This window comes from Calidris pugnax, unplaced genomic scaffold (genome assembly GCF_001431845.1).
Source record: "Calidris pugnax isolate Ruff unplaced genomic scaffold, ASM143184v1 scaffold71, whole genome shotgun sequence".
NCBI lineage: Eukaryota > Metazoa > Chordata > Aves > Charadriiformes > Scolopacidae > Calidris > Calidris pugnax.
In genome coordinates, this window is record NW_015090882.1 from 1,750,810 (window position 1) to 1,767,611 (window position 16,802).

The 16,802-nt window shown below is 41.9% G+C and overlaps 1 protein-coding gene across 1 annotated transcript in view; it reads left to right on the top strand.

Moving 5' to 3' along the window:
• The window catches only part of CNTNAP2 (contactin associated protein-like 2), a 1,244,457-nt gene that overhangs the window by 878,897 nt on the left and 348,758 nt on the right, over window positions 1–16,802 (top strand). Inside the window, exon 13 of the mRNA XM_014946966.1 lies at window positions 5,480–5,680. Within this exon, the coding sequence (XP_014802452.1) occupies window positions 5,480–5,680 (201 nt within the window). The remainder of the gene's footprint in view (window positions 1–5,479; window positions 5,681–16,802) is intronic.

Sequence of the window (16,802 nt, forward strand, 5' to 3'; positions counted from 1 at the left end):
GATGGGGATAATTTTTATTACATCTTGAAATGACTTCCCTCTGTCTTTGTCATAGGTATTGCCTTACATTGCCTTACTGTTCACTGAGCTTTCAGCTAACTATCCCATCCCATCCTTCCGTGTCTTCTGAACACTGAATATGCACTGCTGGTTTAAAGAAGACCCAGATGAGTGGTATCAGCTGTGTAGACTGCTCATCAGCACAGACCCCTTATCCTCACTCGTCTTCCTACAAGTTCATACCAAGTTTGTGTGCCAAACAGGAAGAGATGTTGTCTACTGGCAACGTTTTGGGTAAATAGTAATTAGCCTCTCTTGTGTTAGTGATCAAGAAGACAGCTGTCTAGAAGAAATGCCATCGGCTTGAGGGTTAAAGTTTTAGCACGTCCATTTCGCATATGGCTGATGGACAAAGCATGCCATGGCTATTGGTGTGGACTTGCAATCTTCCCTTTTGGACTTGTAGTCATCAAAGGAAGAGGAATTATTTGATACACTCAGGTTTTCTCAAAGCCATCTTCTCTGAGGCTTCAACCAGGAATCAAGGTGTGGCTGAGTATGATGAAACTAGTCATGCCAGCTGACATTTTTCAAGGCTGTCAGCACTACCATGAAAGCGCATCCATCAAATTTTTGATTGCTACTGATCTATTTCATCAGGGGGAGAATGATCTTTCCTGAGAAATAAAAATGTTTTCTGATTTCTTGAAAATATCAAATAAAACAATGTCTTAAGAACATAAGCCCATTATTGCCAAAAAAGTAAAACTCTAATTGTGATAACTGTAGCTGTAGAGTAAATTAAAAGGGAAAAAAAGATGTCCATACCTGTGGAATACATACTGGACTTATTTCCAGTCAATTAGTATTAACACAGATTACTTGAGTTGCTTATTAGAAGCAGGTTTTCTTGCTTGAGTCAGCACCAAAGAGATGAAGGAGGTAAATTCAGTAACAGGAGAAATCAAGCATTTGGAAAATAGTCAGCAACACCATGTTAAATACTATCACCACCATCATAAAATATGTTAAATATGAAGTAGGAAAAATCCCTTGCATTAATGTTTGATTTGATCACATGAGTAGCTGGTGATCAAGGAAATTTTAAAATTCTTTTCACTTTTTATTTGAGTATTAATTCATTATTAGTCAAACATTTTGCTTTTTATTAGTGAAAAGCAACTATTGAGTGGGCAGGACTGTAAGTCATTGCAATTGAAAGGTTTTTTCAGGAAAGTAAATTATGTTACTTCAATTTCCTTTTGAGGAAAGATTGTAATTTCCCTTATTTTAGAAAAAAAAAAAAAATTCTTAAATTAATGAACCTAATCTTACTACAGTATCTATCTGTGGGAGAGGAAGGGCTTCACCATAGAGTGATGTATATGCTAAATAACAAGGAGCCTATTATCTCTATAATTGTACCAAATGTCTTAGCAGTTTGGATCTCATTAGATTGTTCTTAGTGAAAATCGTTATGAATTCTATTAAGAATCTATGGTTACTGGTTTTCTGCATTCTGTTCAAAAAATGTTAGGCTCCTCCTACACTGCTAAAAAGAAAACAATGAAAGAACCACTTTTTCCTATCTGCTTTCCTGTAAAATGGGAACACTGTGCGGCATTGAAAAAGAGCTAAGAAGAAGTGAATTCGAATGAGGAAGTGATCATCTGGGAGAGCCTTCTCTAAGCCTAGTGAGTTAGCAATTAGCGGGTGTTGGTACCCTCTCCTCCAGTGGGAAAGCTGGTATCAGCCCAGTGATCACAGGTGGGAGCTCTTATGCTTCCGTTTGAGATTCCTGCCTGGCAACTTTCTCTTTTCAGCCTTTCCTGGCAAGCAGTATAACTGTGTGAGACGCAGCCCTGGGTGGGGAGGGGAGATGGATTTTTAACTGTGTCCATGTGTTTTCCCAGCTGAGTAAAGACTCTGTAGTTCCAGGCTGTCTCAGCCCACGCCTCACGGCAGGGCTTTTTAGTTAAATCAGAAAAATGCGTGAAGAGTGTAAAATCCCCCATGGAGCTTCCTTCCTCTACAGCAGCCACAGCTTTTCCTCCACGTGCTCTCTGCCCCTGACCTGCACATCTTTCAGCTTCCAGATTTTGGACAAGTTGGCTTGCTGAGCGCCAAGGAGTTGCCAGCTTGCAATTATTCTTGCTTCTGTCGTATGCGTGTCTGACATAACTGATTCCAGGCTGGGCAGAGGAATGCCCTGTGCATGGGTAGGCCGGTAATCTGTTCCTTACTGTCATCAGGTGCTCTCCAGTCATTTGAGCCACTCTATAAACAACTTGGTTGCAGGTGAAATGGGAGCTAGATTTTCTCCCAGTAAGTGGCCAGGTATACCCCAATCCATCTCCCGTCATCTTCTAGACAGTGGGAAGACAGAGACTGAGGTGCTTTTCTAGAAATGGTTATTGACTTTATGGACATGTATGAATATTTATAAATAGATACATTACAAGGTACAACCAACTTTTATCTATGAGTAGTACTCGTTCTTTGACAGAAAGATCTTTAAGTGGTTCAGAGAATAGGTCTGACTGAAATAAAGGCAACCTAGCCCCATCCACGAGTATGTTTCTGTTTTCTTTCATACAGTGTACCACAGTAAAGCCTGAAACTCCCTCACCAGGAGGGGAAGACTCAAAGCTACGTTGGCCAGAATCCAGTATTCACAAGGAACACCCTTCACAGACGTGGGTGCCTAATGGCACTCCTATGGCTTCCCCATGGCTAGTCCAGGAGTCTTTGCTGGCTCAGAAATCCAAGAAGAGGCTCTCACTGGCCGGGTCCGTGCCTGACTAACACATTAGAGCTCTTACTTGGACAGTGTTTTCTGCCAAGAGTGAGACATTGCTGTCAGTGAGTGTTTACATTATCTCCATCCTTTCTTGAAAATGAAACTGCAGTAAACTTCCGTCCCAGGCTCTCAGCAGCACTGTGTTGTATTCTCTGTATAACTTGACAGGTGACAATTATAATTTTTTACTCTGTACTTGTACAGAGAGTGGGATTAAAGCAAAATGGAAATAAGAATTCCTCTTCCTCTTTTCCCCTTTCTTTTATTAATTTTTATTTTCTTGGTCCAAGAGTAGCATTGTTTTTGATATACAGCTTTGGACTGAAGATATGAATATTAAAATAATTACCATCTTGCATCACCTGCTGAATTTCATCTCATTTGGCTAGTGATGCATACTCCCTGTGGAGGATCCATCTGCTTTGCTTACCTTATCTCCCAACATTTGATTAGAGAGACTTACCCCGTATCAGTTACAAACACATGGGTCCACATGACTCCGTGTCATCCAAAATCGCCTGACGCTTTGCAGAGAAAATTAAGAGTGGAAAATAAGTCGGAGTATAGAGTCCTGGAGATAAGAATAATCATAGCATGGAAAAATGACTTTACTCTGGGTCGCACCCAAAGCTCCTCAGTGCATGTGAGCACATTTCTGTCAACTTGGTGAAGAAGTACTGAAGTACTTTGGAGAGTGCCTCAGTTTGTCAAAGTATTTTCATGCAGTTAAGATACTGAAGCCACAAGTTTTGGAATGGCTCAGAGCTTTGCATTAACAGGTACGAGATTTACATAGGTGAACTGAAAACATACTCCTCTGTACTGCATTTTATGGGTTTTACTGCTGTAAGGCGCATCTGTCAGGTGAATTAGTATTCTCTGAAACTGCCAGATGATCTCTCTGGAGAATCTGTTGTTGTGATAAACACAGCAAAGTGAGCAGCGTGTGTGTTGTCGTCCCTGTGCCTCTGGAAGGACGGCTGTGGTCCGTGGTGGTGCTCCACAAGAACATCTGAACTGGCAGCAGCAAAGGTTCCTCTGGGGAACGGGGCTCTTGTGCAATGTGGCACCGGTTCCAGGGGCCAGAATTGATTCTTATAGATTTGTTTAAAGTTCTGCATTGCCCATTCCAAGTCCAAGATGCCTTTCTTTGACTTAGCCCTTGGTAGTAGAAGTGTATAAAGCTACGGAAAGAAAATTTAAAAGATAAACAGAAAAACAACTTACAATGTCAAAGAACTATACATGATAAAAATTAGTGACATAACCTGACGCGCTTCTAGGAAACTTTGTTGCAATTTGATAATCTATAGAAAAAAGATAATTTTCTGGGTTTTATTTCCTGTCAGTCTTTTGTAGTAACACAGAGGAAGATTGGCCCATTTCTGCCCTTGGCTATTTGAGATGGACACTATGAGTAGCCAGTATCAGCTGAGACAGTAGTTTTTTACACTGGGAGCTGGTCAACTTGAATTTAAAAGTTCTTCACACCTAGTTGATAGAATAGCTTTCTTACAGGAAGGCAGTATCAGTCATATTGACTGAATTATATTTATTTTTTCTAATTCTTATGCCTTTCTTATGTCTTTCTCTCTCTTTTTTTTTTTTTTTTTTTGTTGTTTTGGTTCTGTGGAATGTCCCTCTAAGAAAAAGTAATAGTTGGTCTGTAACAGGAAAATTGCTGTGCCTTTTCTTTATTTCCTTTCTAAACTACCTTCCAGCAAGAGGAGCGTGTTGTTTCATTATTATGATGCCTCATCTTAAATCTTCTCTGGTAACTCCTGACAAATGGCAGGCAGTAACACTTCTGGTGACTTGCTGCTGAGTAGTTCCAAGCAGTACAATGCGAGCGGAGCCTGGTGTAGGCTGGGTGTTACACACCTGTGGCACATGCATTAGGCTGTGGGAGGTGTTGAGATTCAGCCAATGCTACTGTATTTCTTGTCACCAACATGAGGTTGTCCTTCCCCCTTCCTTTTGGCTTTATGCGACCTAAACAGAAGCTTTTTTATTTCCCTTGTCTCCTACTTCTGTTACTTCTTACGCTGATATCCGTAACCACGATCAGTGGGGCCATATGGTGCTGCTGCTGTAAAATACTCAGGTTTCAGTAAGCGGTACTTTTGGTTTACCTTAGGAACACAGCTTGGGTGAAAATGTGGAAACCTTGATAAACCGCAGTGTTTTCATTATTCCTCACTAAATGATGCCATCACCTAAGAATCTGGTGCCTCCCTGTTGTTACAGCACTGCGAAGCAGCGTAGCTCTCCAGCCACAGCCACTTCCCGTGAACAGGGAATTTTCCTTACATAGAAACCTTGAATCTTCAGTGTGCCAGCCTTGTGTCCTTCTACCCAAAGCTCACCCTTATCAGTTCTGTACATCACCTTCTCATTCAAGGAAGTCTCATCGGTTGCTCAAGGGAGTCTCCCCTCACAGTGAGGTTGTCAAAACCATGAAGGCAATCAGGGGTTCTTCCTTTCATTGCTTCATAGTTGCTGGAACTCTGCTCTCACCTGATGACTTCTCATGTGCAGTGCCCTTCTTCCCCACTGCCCCCTCAAAAAACAGCTTGTGGAACACATTTATCTTTTGTCGAAGGCCTAGATTTATTTTAATTCATTTCTGCTGTCTGTCTCTCACCGATTGTTGTCTTGTCCTTTTCCCCTCTCTTTCAGAGGATAAAGTGTGGACAACTGTGTATCATGATCTGCAAATGCAGACTTCTGTGGGAGGCAACAGCCTGGAAAAGTTACCGGTGCTGCAGCTCAACTACAGTGCAACGATGGACCAGATTTCTGCCATTACCAGCAGCGCTGAGTACTGTGAGCAGTTCATCTCTTATTCTTGCAAGATGTCGCGGCTGCTGAACACCCCAGGTAGGCTGAGAGTGGGAGACCGGTTCAATACAGTGTTAAAGAGCTTTATCTGAACAATTCAACAGGTGCTCCTTTTAGACCAGTCCGTTCAGTGAACGTACATGTTTTTTTCACCTTCATTAAAGTTCACAAAGAGGCAAATAATTGAAAATGCAGAAGGAATTGTTTCCTTCAGAAACGTTGCCTCTTTGCTGACTACAAAAAATGAATTTTGTCTCACCATAAAATGGTTTGTTCTTCGCTCAGATCTGTTGTTCCTTAACGCAGGAGGCTTTTGGTAAACAGGATCACTTTTAAAGTTTAATCAATAGAGGCACTGAAAAATTGCTTTGGACTTCAATCTGTTTTTCTGCTTGTCAGTTTTCATATGCTACAGTCAGCGAGGGCACTGGCTGGATGAGGGTTGGAATTTTCCCACTAATAACTCCAAAACAGTTTCTTCAACATGGAGTATTTGCGGGTGATCAGGTGCCTTACACCTTGTAGAGACTGGCACCATCAGCAATGTGGCTGCCTGAGAAGTAGGAGATGCTATTGCCTACAAGTAGATTCTCTTGAAGTTTCTTTTTTTGCTGCGTAGCTTTGCTGGAAGAGAACAGTCAAAGTCCTGCTGTGTGTGTCTCCTCAACAAGACTTACCTGGAACTGATAAATGCATAAGTATTTGTTGTTGCAGGATAAGTAAAGCAGGACATAAAGAAGGAATTCAGTTTTACAAACTCTTTTAATATGCACCCAGTGCTTTATCTGTGTTCTAGTTGTGTATGATAGCATTAATGTTAAATAAATCTTTAATGCTACTTAATGAAGACTGGGTTATAAGTGGAAATACTGTTGTGATTGTGAAATTAGTTCATTGTGGTAGGAGTAATTAAAATACATTTCAGATGAAACTAATGGCTGGACGCTTACAGTGCTGTACTTGAAGCTGCTTTCCCTCATTAATTTATTTTGGCATATTTTCTTATGGTGCTATAGATATGTATTCACTTGGCATGCATGTGCATCTTACCCCTATTTCCATAAGCAACCCGTTAGTTAATAGATACTGCAATGCTTGATTCTCCTCTCCCTCCTCCCTGCTGTTCTTGAACTATTTCTAATGCATGATTTGTCTCTGTTGCTATTATTTTGCTTAATTTAGCATAGCACAGAGGCTCTGCAAAGTGGAAAATAATTTATTCTTTCTTGGGCCTTAATGTATAGGATCCTGAATCATGTTCATAACTTCAAGTACTGTGATTCTGCTGATGGATGCAAGCCCCCTGCTTCCATAGGCTTCAGAAAAGTAGTATATGGCTGTATCTTTGGGCAGGAACTTAGAATTTACCTGGGAATGTGAGCTGGAGATAACGGGCATAGAAAGCACATAGTTTACACCGAGTACAGTGTTAGGGTCTCCGTTTTTAATTGTGTCATAGTATTATTTCAGGATGAAATTGTACTTGTTAGTATACGTTTATGTTACAATAAAAGAAATACATACTGCAATTGCAGATGTTTACCCTGGCTTCCAGATTTAAACGAAAAATTAAGCAGCACACAAAATCATAACTTATTAAAATTTCTTCAAGAATAACTAATTCCAGACATAGGCATTCTTAAGCATTTCTTCAGGAATGTTTGAATGTATTTCGCAGATACCTCTGTCTTCATGTTTCCGCCTTTGATATGGAAAAATAAATTCTCTTAAAAAGCCAGTTTTTTTGGTCTGAAAAGCGAGTTTCCAGGGCTACTCTATGAGGTGGTTGGGTTTTTTTCCTGTAAGTGAGAGAAAGAAACAACAAAGGCAGATCATTCTCACCGAGGCAGTAAGGAGGAGTCCCACTGCCGTGTGTGCGTAACACCTGGACTGGTGTGTACACAGCGCAGCAGGGATTTCTGTCTCAGTGGGGGACAGGGCAATACATTTTCTTTCTAAGCAATGTGTTCTTGGCTTCCATCTGTTGCCTCTAAGCTGAGGAACTAATTTTTCATGCCTTTCTCTGGGTTTGTTTTGTGGGTTTTTTTTTTGGTTTGGGGTTTTGTTATTTTTTTTTGGAGGAGTGCCTTATTTGCTAAATACATGATGACACCCTATTCATCTCACAGCACGGCCCCCAGTGCCCATGAGGATTCTTCCACCACAGAGCCTTCTATATAAATCCTTGCAGCATGGTGCCCACACAAAGAAACAAACAAACAAACAAAAACGACCACATTTTTGTATTCCTGAGGAAGGTCAATCCTGGTTGTACTGACGCCAGAGGCAAAACCTCTATGGATTTCTTGAGATCGTGGTTCTTTTTTTGGCCTAGACCACAGGTGATCTTCTAAGTCAGAACTTTTCCCCACCCAGTTGTTCAAGTAATCACTTAGAATAGACTAGTCCCTTTGTTTTAAGTTAAAGAGAAAACTGAGAAGACTGCAGCGACTCAGCTTTCTCACCTTTTCACCTCTCACACCTCACATCGCCCTTCAATGTGATTCCTTATCAGGGAGGAATTGCTCAGTTAACGTGTGAACAAAGCCCAAGCAAAGCTGTTTATTGATCTATTAATGGTAATAATTAGCCATGGTAATAAAATGGTAATAGTAATAAAAGTCTATTTTGAGTGAACTGGAGCTCTTGCTGCTTTTAGTTATACATGTCCTGAAAAGGTAGCCAGGGTGTATACAATTGCACTAGTCTATGTTCTGCTGCTGATTGATAATAGCTCCAATAATTTGGGGGTTTTGTGCAGTGGAAACTGCACCAAAATGCTGCATTTGGGGAAAGCCTGCATATTAATAACCGTGGCTTTTTTGGCTGCAGGCACAGTGGTCAAAGAACTCTCACAGCCACGTGCTTTGAGAGTGGCAGATGAAAAGCAGTCTGTATGAACTAAGAATTCTCATTCTTCTGTTATTAGTTTTAGGCTTTGGTTCCTTATTCCTCCAGGTCCATTGCTTGTTTTTCTTAATCGTGGGCTGTCGTCCAAGCGAAATAACATGTATATCCCGGAGAAGAGATTCAAATCATTGCCAGCAGTAGGGATTGAGAGTGATTTTACAGGTCACAGTGCCATTGCCTTCCCACTTAGTCTGAGTGAAGCCAGTAATAAGATGTTCTATGTAAATTAAATCATAAATGACTTCTGAAAACATTCCCGAAAACAGCAATCTCATGAGACTATAGGATAATTCAGGTTAGAGGGGGCTGCAGAAGGTTATCTGGTCCAATTTTCTACTCAAAGCTCGATAAACAGCCCTTGTCTGTGTAAGTGAAGACTATCTGGGAATGAAGTTTTCCTTCCTTACTGCTTTGGGTTTGTTTGTTGGTTTTAGGATGGGTTTTTTTGAGACTTCACCCCAATATGTTTTAAATTATACTGAGACATAGGGGTCTGTTTCAAAGCCTTAATAGATTATCAGAAGAAAAAAAATTAGTCAAGATAGCTTGGTGACTTTCTTAAGAAAGTGCAAAACCAAACACCTCTGCTGAAAATACACCATATTATCTCAATAAACAATAAACCACTGCACATTTCTGGGGAGTCAATTTTCAAGCCAGGAGGGAGCCTGCCATTGCTCACAGTCTTTATGTCAATTAACTGTGTACTGAGGAGATCTCTGATCACTTTCTGACTCCTAATACAGATTTCCTTCATGACCTTAACAATTTTTATTTTATTTTTTCAACTCTGTGAACATGAGGTTGATGGTTCTTATTGTCTGTGTAGTCTGTTTAGATAATCATTTTTTGGAACAGGAATTCCTTTGCGAATATGCTGTTATAAGCACGATAGAGGCTTGGTCTTGGCAATCCAAGTAACTAGTATTATTATAAGCCCATGGACCATAATTGCAACTTAATAACAGCGTACATGTTTATGGAAATTTACAAAAAAAAAAACCACCAGACTTTTCAATTTGTTTTGCTCTTTTACATTTACATTTCTCGTATCCTCTTTTCTTCTCGTTTCCTTGGAAACTTCCATTTTGAGAAGATAATGATATGTTTAGCACAGAGACCATGCAGAAAGCTAGCTGTTTTCTGAGTTCTCGATGCCCATACACTCCTCCGTAGTTGTTGGAGGCGACAGGACATTTCCCTCATTTGCAAACAGGAACTTGGAGCTAGAAGAAAATTATTCTGTGCCCAAGAGGGAACAGAAGGGCGTGAACGAGAGGGAAAGCAGCAAAGCAAGATACAGAATCACTTTGCTTTTACAGGGTGTGTATATACATGATATACATGACAGTGATATACATGACAGTGACACAATATACTGATAGGATGAAGGATTCCTGGCTATGGAGTTGCCCGTGGGTCGCTGATCTCAGCCTTCAAACTGGGGAGGAACCAGCAGACCAGTTGTGCCCTTCTGCCCTGCGCCCTGGGAAGGAGAGCCCGGTGGGAGGAGGGCTGCCAGCCCCCCGTTTCCCACAGAATCACAGAATCACAGAATTGTGTGGCGGGAGGAGGGCTGCCAGCCCCCCATTTCCCACAGAATCACAGCATCACAGAATTGTGGTGGTTGGAAGGGACCTCAGAGATCATCGAGTCCAACCACAAAAAAAACCAAAAAAAACAAAAAAAAAAAAAAAAAAAAACCACACCACCTACACACACAACAACAACCAAACCAAAAAACCATCACCCACCCACTCAGCAGCCCACGACAAACCAATAATCTTGGGCACTAGAGCATGCCCTGAAGAAACATGTCTACACGTTTCTTAAATACCAGAGCCACAGGAGCCCCAACAAATGACCCGAGTGTGGGAGCTAAAAGCGCAGACACAGAGAACAGAACGAGGTGGGCTGGTGGTGGGCTCCAGTTCTTGGTTCCCCTTGTCTGTGCCCCCAGGCAGCCTGTGGAGAGCACAGAGCAGAGTTACTGTGGTACGTGAATTACAGCTTCATGCCTTGTTGTCTTTGGAGGAATTGAGGCAGCAGCTTCATGAATTCAGGAGTTTAACAGGTGAAACAGAAAACTTAGTTTGCTGGTTAGCTGTTTTATTACAATACAGCAATTTTAATGACAGTAGTAAATAAGATTTGTAGGTAAACCGAGATAAAAACGAAGTTAAAAATGTTAATATGGTATTTTTCACAGAATCACAGAATCACAGAATTGTGGTGGTTGGAAGGGACCTCAGAGATCATCGAGTCCAACCACAAAAAACAAACAAACAAACAAACAAAAAAAAACCAAAACACCACACCACCCACCACCTACACACACAACAACAACCAAACCAAAAAAACCATCACCCACCCACTCAGCAGCCCACGACAAACCAATAATCTTGGGCACTAGAGCATGCCCTGAAGAACCATGTCTACACGTTTCTTAAATACCTCCAGGGATGGTGACTCCACCACCTCCCTGGGCAGCCCATTCCAATGCCTGTCTCTCTACAGCTTCCTTTCAGGTACTTTTCCTAAGTAGCCATCCAAATCGGAACTCAATATCTAAACTTCCACATCTCTAAATGTTAAGTGATCTAGAATGCTCGTTGCAGATTTAATTCCTGCTTAAAAAGAGTTTTTCAGAAAGAGTCTGACAGAGGACTGGGATTTCTGCAGTATTTCCTGAAGTGGTGAATGTCACCTGCTCCAAAGCTTGCTCAGGCTCTAGCGTTCCGTCCTAAATGTTCTTTCAGAAACCATGCCCATAAGCTTCCATGGGTCTTGGCCAGGCTCAGGAAATTTGATTGACCCCTTCTTCTCTGTCACAGTTCTAGACAAGCTGATTTCAACTTCTGGTGATTTTTCAAGCACAAAGGTACCAGGTGCCATGTCCTTGCTCCACTCTGACCTCCAGGCTCATGTCCTAGAAGTGAAAACCAACAGCTTTTGGAGACTTCTTTTTCCCTTAGTCATTGTCACATTGCTATAGAACTGAAGCAGATTAATTTATAGGTTTAATGTTTCTAATTAAATACATATGGGTCATCCTAGGTAAATATCAGGTAGGTAATTGGTTAGTTAAGAGGTTATTTTTTTCCAGTCCATTATTATTACACCCTTCTCTCTTGTATTTGCTTCACTCTGCACCTTTGCTTATCTCTTAGCAATTCCTTTGAGGTTTTTATATCCTGTGATTTCTTGGTTTCACTTTATCTTCATAATACTTTTACCTGGTGAACTGATTTTGCTAATTTTCCAAGTTATCTTTGCTGATGTGTAGGAATGAGATTTAATCTAGTATCACTGTGTAAAAGGCTACATGGTGGTTTGGGATTTCTTAGAAATAATAGTATCTGATGAGAGCTTAGTGAATATTAGAAGTCCTCCATGGACAGTGTGACTGTCGTGCTGTGAGCCTTGATTTCTCTACTATGCCTTTTTAAGAAAAAGCGATGCATTTGAGTTTTAACTTTGCAGTTACAGAAGCCCATCCTGTTTTCATGGATGAGATGATACTGTTTCATTTCTTGAGGCGGTGACTTTTACCCTTTATCTGAAGGTTATAGGTGGCTTTCCTAAATTCTAACCTGAGCTTTCCAAGCTGAGAGCCTGGGGCATTGAGCTGCCCCTTCTATATTAGGTTACACCTTTGGACAGCCTTTCTGCTTCTCAGGACCCTCTTTAAACAGTCTATAGTTAGTGTAGGTTTACTTTGGAAGTACTAGAACTGCTTTGTAAGAACTACTTTTTGTTAGTGATGTTATCAGATCCCACCCCCTGTATCATCCGTGCTTTTCATAGCGAGGCCACCAGAGAAACCCGTGGAACACAGCAGACTGAGCATCTGCTGGATTTGGGAATGGATGTGATGTGATTACTAACATGTGTGGCTGTCAAAAGCATCTCATTCCAAGAGTATGTTTGAGCATGGTTTTTTACTGCTCTTTTCATGTATGTATGCTTGATGTCCGTTATCAAATCAGTCTATTAAAATGCTTTTCTGAATTGTCTCTGAAAGGGAGACCCTGAAATAATTTCCCCTTTGGAATGATTCCTCATACATTTTCCCTGCTTTTTCTCATTTTCTTTATAATATAACCCATTCTTTCCATAAATCCCCTTCAGTGATTTCATTCTCTGCCTGCGTAGATTTGCTAATGTTAAATCAGTGTCTGGCTTAGGGCAGCCAACATTGCCTGGGCCTGTGTGAGGACAGGGTTTTACTTAAGGTTAAAGGGAGCATGCAAAAAGTACAACATAATTTAAAATCAGGTTTGTGTAATGTCATTGCCATTATAAACTGGGGGAGGAGAGTGCGTTGTCCCCTTGAACTTTTGTGCCTTTATGTGCATGAGCCATACGTACCTGTAGATTTCCTTGTGGAAATCTATATACATGGAGGAATTTATATAGGAGGAGGTGGCCTCCAGATAACAAGTGCTTCTGCTTAGAAGGAATTACTTCAACAAGATCAATGTATCTTTTGAAATATTTTGGTATGTGAGATTTTCTTAATGTGAGAAGATGAAAAAAACTAATTTAGTCCCTGATTTTTTGTAAGGTAAATATATTTTACTGAAAATGCATGCAGAGAGTAACTTCATTTTCAAGGCATTTGTGTTGCCAGAAAATAATTATTCATGATCACTTCCTTAGATTCTTGAAGTAAGGAGTGGGAAATATATTTCACTTTATTAATAGAAATAGGAATAAAAAATTAATAACCATGTTTTCTGTATAAATGGATCTGCAGATGTAAGAAAAAAGGAAAGGGTGCTTACCACATCTACTGGTAGAAATTAAACTTTGAAACTGAGCATCTGCTGGCCAGGCAATGATGAAGGCAGCCTCTAACCGGATGCAGAAGACTGAAATGCAGAAGCAACAGGTAAAGGTTTGGAATCAGTTACCAGCTTAGCTGCTAGCCTGTGATGAGTTTTAAGGAAGGGCTGTGGATGTTATTTACCTAGACTTTAGCAAGGCCTTTGATACAGTGTCCCACAGGATTCTTCTGGAGAAACTCACTGCCCATGGCTTAGATGGGTATACTCTCCGCTGGGTTAAAAACTGGCTGGAGGGCCGAGCCCAGAGAGTGGTGGGGAATGGAGCAAAGTCCAGTTGGCGACCAGTCACGAGTGGTGTCCCACAGGGCTCGGTACTGGGGCCGGTTCTCTTCAACATCTTTATCAATGATCTGGACGAGGGGATCGAGTGCACCCTCAGCAAATTTGCAGACGACACCAAATTGGGTGGGAGTGTTGACCTGCTGGAGGGTAGAGAGGCTCTGCAGAGGGATCTGGACAGGCTGGATGGATAGGCCGAGACCAACGGAATGCGGTTCAATAAGGCCAAGTGCAGGGTCTTGCACTTGGGTCCCACCAACCCCCTGCAGCGCTACAGGCTGGGGGCAGAGTGGCTGGAGCTGCCTGGCAGAAAAGGACCTGGGGGTGTTGGTGGCCTGTCGGCTGAACATGAGCCAGCAGTGTGCCCAGGTGGCCAAGAAGGCCAACAGCATCCTGGCCTGGGTCAGGAACAGTGTGGTGAGTAGGGCCCGAGAAGTGATCATCCCCCTGTACTGGGCACTGGTGAGACCCCACCTCGAGTACTGTGTCCAGTTTTGGGCCCCCTACCACAAGAGGGACATTGAGGTGCTGGAGCGGGTCCAGAGAAGGGCAACGAAGCTGGTGAGGGGTCTGGAGCACAAGTCTTACGAGGAGAGGCTGAGGGAGCTGGGGTTGTTCAGTCTGGGGAAGAGGAGACTGAGGGGCGACCTTATAGCTCTGTACAAGTACCTGAAAGGAAGCTGTAGAGAGACGGGGGTCGGTCTCTTCTCCCAAGTTACAGATGATAGGACAAGGGGCAATGGCTTCAAGTTACGCCAGGGGAAGTTCAGGTTAGATATTAGGAAACATTTCTTTACTGAAAGGGTTGTCAGGCATTGGAATGGGCTGCCCAGGGAGGTGGTGGAGTCACCATCCCTGGAGGTATTTAAGAAACGTGTAGACATGGTTCTTCAGGGCATGCTCTAGTGCCCAAGATTATTGGTTTGTCGTGGGCTGCTGAGTGGGTGGGTGATGTTTTTTTGGTTTGGTTGTTGTTGTGTGTTTAGGTGGTGGGTGGTGTGGGTTTTTTGTTTTGTTTTGTTTTGGTTTGGTTTGTTTTGTTTTGTTTTTTTTGTGGTTGGACACGACGATCTCTGAGGTCCCTTCCAACCACCACAATTCTGTGATTCTGTGATTCTGTGAGTTAGTACATACTGCTGTCTCAGTTACTCTGGGAAAGACCCGTCATGCTACTTTCTGTTGGAAACCCACCCCAATGATGGAGATGACTGAGATGTTTTCGTAGTCAGCATGGCTCTGCGAAGCAAACATTTGCTCCACACCTAACAGTGGGGTTTCACCTGCAGCTCGTTACGATTCTGTGCCACCACAACAACAGCGGTGATGATGCTTTGCCTAAACTACAGATATGCAACTAGGTACATGGAACTTACAGGATAGGTCTTACTAACTTACTAACTGAGGGGAGACCTCATCACTCTCTACAACTACTTGAAAGGACACTGTAGAGAGGTTGGGGCTGGTCTCTTCTCACAGGTAATTAACAATAGAACGAGAGGGAACGGCTTCAAGCTCCAACAGGGGAGGTTTAGACTGAACATTAGGAAGGAATTCTTCACAGAGAGAGTGGTCAGAGACTGGACCAAACTGCCCAGGGAGGTGGTTGAGTCCCCATCCCTGGCTGTGTTTAAGGGACGTTTAGATGCAGTGCTGAGGGACATGGTGTAGGGGAGGACTTTGTAGAGTAGGGTAGATGGTTGGACTCGATGATCCCAAGGGTCTCTTCCAACCTCTATGATTCTATGATTCTATGATTCTAACTCATACATTCAAGACATATGTAATATCCCTCGAGCTGCTTTTAAAGTGACATGTCTACCAAAGCACTTACATAGATGAATAGCCATAATGAATCTAGTGTACCAAGTTTAAATTGCACCCGCAAAAATATTTGCATTTTGGACCATGCTATACAATGAAACAGAACCTTTTCTCCCATCACCTTAGTAACTAATAATCTGCTTTCTGCTAACATTAGCCCATCTCAAAAGTTCTTTTTACGTTTTTTTTTCTCTTCCCCTTTACTCATTCCTCTTTGATGTTCTCTTGTGTCTCTACCTCTGATATTTGTAACATATTCCAATTTCGTATACACTTCTGTAAAATCTTAATAGTATTTACAGTAGTGTTGCTCTTGAATGACACAGAAGTAATAGATCAAAGCTTTTTTTCTTTTTAATCATCTGTCCCCTATGGCATGGACTGTGTTTTCATCAAGTTTTGCAAAGCACTGTGTCAAGTAGCAAGAATGTTTGGAAGAGATACTGAACCCATCTCTTTTCTAGAAAATCTGAAATTGCAAGCAGACCAAAAACTTTGTCAGACATATAAAATAATTCATCTGTGATGATACTCTGCACCACTATGCAATTTTTCACCCACAAATCTAAAAATGTCTTAACAAAGTCTCCAAAATTTAGGGAGCTGGAAGTAATGGGAGTTTTGTTTTGTTTTTTGTTTGTATTGGTTTTTTTTCAAAGATTTTTGTGCAAAATGTGTTTGAATGTATCAGTCCTAAGGAACTGAGAGGATTGCTGGCCACAACATGAAGATCAGTGCAGATCAACATTTCCCAGGCTAAGCACAGAGCTGGTTTAATCGTGCTGAACCAGAAAAAATCTTGCCTCTTGCTGTGATTAGTACTGCACCTCGATCCCTGGCCTGATGGCCAACGCTCCTCTTCACCGCCATGTTCAAGTACAAGAGATCTGTAACACCAGCAAGACACAAAACCCAAAGAAGGATAATGAGTGGAAACTGTGAAAGTCTGCCAGAGGCCAGGTTAGGTCTTCCCTCTGATGAGTTAAGGTTTCACCCGCAGAACTTCTTCCTAATACACACTGGCTCATTATTAAACAGGAGCAACTGAATATTCACATATACTTTAATGAGAAGTGCACAGGTAGTTGATCTGTGTTTGCATGCAACAACCCAGCATCGATGTCTCATTTTCTTTGAATACCTCCAGGGATGGGGCCTCAATCCCTTCCCTGGGCAGCCCATTCCAAGGCTTAAGAACCCTTTCCCTGGAAACATTTGTCCCAATCTCCAATCTGAACCTCCCCTGGGGCAACTTGAGGCTGTTTCCTCTTGTCCCATGGCCTGTTCCTTGGGAGAAGAGA